The sequence below is a fragment of the Maylandia zebra genome, linkage group LG18 (genome assembly GCF_041146795.1).
Source record: "Maylandia zebra isolate NMK-2024a linkage group LG18, Mzebra_GT3a, whole genome shotgun sequence".
Classification (NCBI taxonomy): domain Eukaryota; kingdom Metazoa; phylum Chordata; class Actinopteri; order Cichliformes; family Cichlidae; genus Maylandia; species Maylandia zebra.
This window is the reverse complement of record NC_135184.1, coordinates 1,547,476-1,552,977: the sequence shown is the minus strand read 5'-3', so window position 1 is coordinate 1,552,977 and position 5,502 is coordinate 1,547,476. Positions and strand designations below refer to the sequence as shown.

The 5,502-nt window shown below is 45.5% G+C and overlaps 1 protein-coding gene across 1 annotated transcript; it reads left to right on the top strand.

The window, feature by feature from the left end:
• The first annotated feature begins 2,138 nt into the window (after positions 1 to 2,138).
• Positions 2,139 to 4,826, top strand: LOC143413514 (uncharacterized). Its single transcript, XM_076876745.1, has 2 exons — positions 2,139 to 2,393; positions 4,404 to 4,826. The coding sequence occupies exons 1-2, from the start codon at positions 2,222 to 2,224 to the stop codon at positions 4,595 to 4,597; spliced, it is 366 nt and encodes a 121-aa protein (XP_076732860.1). The 5' UTR covers positions 2,139 to 2,221; the 3' UTR covers positions 4,598 to 4,826.
• The last annotated feature ends 676 nt before the right edge of the window (positions 4,827 to 5,502 follow it).

Here is a 5,502-nt window from a genome sequence, read left to right as displayed (position 1 = left end):
GCTTTCACTTCCCTCCCTCCACTCTTGAAGCACCAAAAGCTGCAGTTAACTAGTAATAACAGAGCATCCAGGTAGTCCTGCTGAATGACATTCTAGGATTTTATGTGGATGTTAGTGAGCACTGATTATCAAGTATTTGTGTGATGTTGTGTGATCACATGGTGTGTGATCCCATGCAGGCCAGGGATGCAGCTTAGTGCATTATTTATTAATGATCTGGGTGAACAGAGCGATAATACTCAGATGGTGCACTGTTAAAAAATGTGAGCCAGCTTAAACTCTGAGTTGAGTCCCTGATCTGTTCTCTGGCCCCTTTTCTCCGTGACTAAACTAATGGTGTGCAAATCTGCTGGAGGCCAGGATGTAACCTCCAGCTGCGGAAGACGCTGCTTGTGATGAACGAGCAGTGTTGGGGAGTAACGGAATACATGTACCGCCGTTACGTATTTAGAATACAAAATATGAGTAACTGTATTCCGTTACAGTTACCGTTTAAAAAGGTGGTATTCAGAATACAGTTACTTTGTTGAAATAAATGGATTACACTGCGGTACTTTCCTGTTTCATATTGTCGCGGGTCAGGACTGTTTGGTTTTGTTTGACAGCTACGTTCTGTTGTTCCAGGCGGCAGCGTTACGGTTGCCATGGTTACAGGGCGACGCTCTCTCTCTCTCTGCGACTGTGTGTTTCCTGGGTGAGAGAGGCCTTTTCGTTGTTGTTGTTGTGCTAAGCTAACAGGCTGAATGCTACAAGCATAGCTCTAAAGAATGTAGCATCATGGGCAGTGTAGTCCGTGCTGCTGGGAGAATGCACTGCCATACACGTTATGTGTCTGTGAGCGCGAGGAGGGAGAAAAAGGGGAGTGGAAAGGTACGAGTTGTCATCGAGGAAAAACGGGAGCTGGAAGCATGTAAATATAATAATAACCACTGCAGCCAAGAAGAGAGCCTGACGAGCCCAGTTGTAAGTAAGCTATTAAGACTCGACTGTACACCACGTTCGTGTTTTCCTCCGAAAACAATAAGTTCTGTTGGAGCAGCCTTTCAACGCCTCTCTCTGTCTCTGCTAGCAAAGTTGACCCACACAACAAAGTAAAGCTATTTTTCGGCTACGAGCCGACAGGGACCCCGCCTATTAGTCAGAGGTCCCTTTACTACAGTTCGGAGTCGCGGACCTTCAGTAATAGTAATAAATCACACAGCAATAGTACATTCACGTTGTTGTAAAAAGCATGATAATATATTAAGTAATCCAAAGTATTCAGAATATGTTACTCTCATTGAGTAACGTAACGGAATACGTTACAGAATATATTTTGGGGCATGTATTCTGTAACGGAATACATTTTAAAAGTAACCTTCCCAACACTGTGAACGAGTCAGTGTCTGTGCCCTGAAAAGGTGGATAATGAGGGAACAATGTATGGACTCATGAATGTTTTCCTGAAAATCTGCCTGATATCGTACGCTTTCCAATCCCAGCCGATGTCACGCAGCCCTGTCTGTCTGAAAGATGACTCATTCTAGACATGCTTAGTTGATCAAAATCCTTTGAATTTAATCCAGATGTAATTTAATATATCCTCACATCATGAGCCATTTAACAACAAACAGTCTTTAACATTGTTATTGCACATACTTCCTGTTCCTCCAGGATCTGTTGTACAGATGTGGCTCCAGGGTAGCAGATAGTGTGGGGGTTTACATTTAACAAGTGAAAAATCCCTGGTTTGACCCCAAGAGCAGACACAAATCCTTCAGGGACACATCAGGAAGGACATCTGGAGTAAAAAGTACCAAAGCTAACATGTGGAGCTACCCGGTGTGAATAAAGGAGCAGCTGAAAGCAGTTTCATCTACCCTGCATCCAGGCTTTGTGGTGACTCAAGAGACAACGATCGGGAAGTAACAGACTCCCATTATTAGATCTGAAAAACGGACAACAGGAATGTTCTAGAGTTTGTAACTTTTAAGCATCAAAAATGTTCTGATGGGTTAAAAATAAAATTCAAATCTCCACGAAGATGATTTTATATTTGACTTTCCTTCTTCACACCCGTTAGTTTTCAGTGTTTACCTTTTATCACGTGGACGCTTCGTTTGTGTAGGCGGAACGAAAGTTAGACGCCGATGCGCTGTCGGAACCTCTCACTGTGACACACAGAGGAAGTAAACAGATAGTAGTTTTATTTCTGTTGAGCGGAGACTGTGCTGCAGCAACGATGCCTTCAGTTCAGTATCTGAGAGAGTTCATCAACGAGCGACTAACTGCTGCTGCTGAACAAATATTCTTGGAGTTTGAAAAAACGATCGTCCAGTACGAGGAAGAGATCGACCGTCAGCGCAGACTGCTGGATATCACCTGGAAACCCCAAATCAAGCTGCACAGGACAGGTGAGTGTCCCTCTGAGGGAGGATCCTGATCACAGCTCTGCGGGACGTTTATTCAGCTGCGAGCGAACAGGCCGTGGGTTTCCTGCACAGCCTGAGTGAAGGAAATCTCTGTCATAGATCGAGTTTCCTCCTAAAGCGTGGGCACCAATAAGCAGAGTTCATCCTTTAACATATAACAAAATTAAAATATTCTCATGCATGATCAACGGGCAATCACGGTACCGGCCGGAGTACCGGGAGCAGTTCAGAAGAACAAGAAGACACGGAGACCGTTCTAGGTGTCATTCCAAACTGACTCAGAGGTTTATTTATCATACAACAGCTTATATAGAGGAAAAAGGTTCGTGTGTCAGCAGATTCTCAGTTCAAACCGGTACAGACCAAATAAGGAAACGTCTTCCTGCCTTGTGAGCAAAGAAGTATCCTTTGTGTAGTTTCTCTCTTCAGCTACAATTTATGATCATCCCAGCAAAATACACTCCTAGACATAGAATACAGAGTTCTTTCATTAGTGAATTCTGAAACAAACCACCTGGCTTTTTAACAAGCTCTTTTCTAAAAGATAAGGAAGGGAGGATGGGAGTAAGGAAGTCGTCTCATCTCTGTGGTATTTTCGACCTTGGGGTACCAGCCTGTGATTCTTACACATCAATTCTTGGGTCAGAGAGAAAGAGAAAAACAACTAGTAAATGGGCCTTATTGAGTAACAGTTTTCACTACAAAGCAATATCCTGTAAATGCTACCGTGGTATCAAAATATCACAACACTGAGTGTGAGCTAGTGTGGATCACAGGGTCTCAGGTTTGACGCACTGATGGACGTAGAAGGTGTTTTTGAGGTCAGCCACGAAATTAGCGCTCACGTTTACAACTGCAAACACAGAAAACATGTCAAAAGTCAACATCTTAGTGCAGTAAAAAAAAGAGGGAGACAGGGGAAGCTGAAGGGGGCAGCAGTAGATGAGTTTAAATAACTCGGGTCAATCATCGAAACAGGCAGGCAGGGTGGAGAGTGTCACGGGTGATCTGTGACAAAAGGACCAGCGTAAGTGAAAGGAGTGAAAGGGAAAGTTTAAAGCTGGCAGTGAGACCTGCTGGGATGGATGTTTGGAGACGGTGGCTCTGACACGAAGACATGAGGCCGAGCTGAAGATGATCACATGTTCAGCGAGCAGCATGGATCAGAGATGAGTCCATCAGAGAGGAGAGGCTGAGAGGGTTTGGACACGTGCAGAGGAGGGAGGGTGGATATATCAGACAAAGGAGGATGAAGATGGAGCTGCCAGGCAGGAGGGAAAGAGGAAGACCTCAGAGGAGGTTCATGGGTGTAATGAAGGAGGACAGAGGAGGATGCTGGGGTAGGAGGAGATGGAGGGTTATCAGCTGCGACGCACTGCCAAAGAGAGCAGAGGTGCATGTGTGAAAACAGGAGAACTCAAGACAACCGGTGTACATTTTAGACCTTTTAGTTTTTCCCAGTTTTCCTGAAATCGTTTGGAACTGTGGATTCACTCTGTGCTGGCCTCAAACCTTCACCAGTTTAACCTGATGGAAAAACAAAAGCCTGCTCCGACACTCCTGCCGGGCGGCCCCGTTTCTCAGTTCCTCTAACCTGTTTAGGTCGAGGAGCTCCCGTCTGCAGCTCGTCATAACGCAAACATGGGCTGAAAGCAGGAAGCTGCTTCCTGAGTGGTGACCAAACGTTCCCTACATGAGTGAAACCTCTCGTGGAAGCAGCCACAAAGAGCCGCAGATGCAGACTTTAAGTTTCACTTCCCTGTGCTGGCTTGGTTCATTTCAGGATAGATCAGACGTTACTTCCAGCTTTGAAGTTTTATGAACTGTTAAAGTTGCAGAGCCGCTACATTTTAAAAGATCAGTTCCTTCTTGTCCATTATGTTTTCCATGATAATCATCTTAATATTGACTCAGCAGCCCTGATTTCAAGCATGTAGATCAGCTGTGATCTTTTTTTCTTTTTGTGACATTATCAACCCTTTATCCCTCCAGACGTCCCACAGCAGCAGGTCTGTGAGGAGGAGGAGGTTCTCCCTGAGCAGCAGCTCTGTGACCAGGAGAGGAGCTCCAGTGTGGACCAGGAGGAACCAGAAGCTCCACAGATCGAAGGGAAGCAGGAGGAGCAGCTGGTAGTCGGGCAGCAGAGCGATCCCTTCATGGTCACTATACTTACACAGCACGCATAAACTGTGTGAACGACTCTCACATGTTAGAGCGCCACTGTGTGACAGACGCGGGAAGAAGAGGGTGAAATGTGATGTTTGTGGAAAAGCCTTTCAGCACAGGTCCCGGATGATACATCGCAGGATCCACACGGGCGTGAAGCTGTACGCCTGCGACACCTGCGGAAAAGGCTTCGTGAGGAGCGATAAGCTGGCGCTCCACATGAGGACGCACACGGGAGAGAGCGCGTACACCTGTGACACCTGCGGGGAACGGTTCATTCAGTCCGCGATGTTAAAAACTCACATGAGAAGTCACACAGGTGAGACGCTGGACTGCAAAACCTGCGGCAGATGTTTCAGTCAGAAGAGCCACTTGTTGCGCCGCATGAAGATCCACACGCGAAAGACCAAGCCGGCCTGAAACGCCTGAGGGAGGGGGAGGGGCTTCAGGTATCAAGGTGATTTTCAAATCTGAGGTTTGACTATTTTTAAACTGAGATTATTTTTATTCGATTTAACCTTTGGGCCGTTGGTGAGGTCGTCCACCTCGATGGACGGGTGCTGGTCTTCGATGAGTCCTAAAAAAAATGTATGTTTCACTGATACAACACATTTCTAACATCAAAGTCACAGATTTGCTTCTTTGCTTTTCTAAATGATGTGTAAAGATTATTTATGTATCTGCATGTTTTATATGTAATTCAGTTCATCACAACAACCGTCACCTCGAGGCACTTTGTGTTGCAGGTAAACAGCTTCAGTATTCGATACATGTGTGCTGTTTGTCATCAGGTGACTTTATCACTGCTGTGATTTTACTGACTGACTGAGTTGAGTTTCCATGGTAACGCCAGCTGTTTCAGGCATACCTGAGAAAGTTACCGAGGTTAACGTTTTCTGTTTTGGGTTGTTGTGCAATCAAGTCT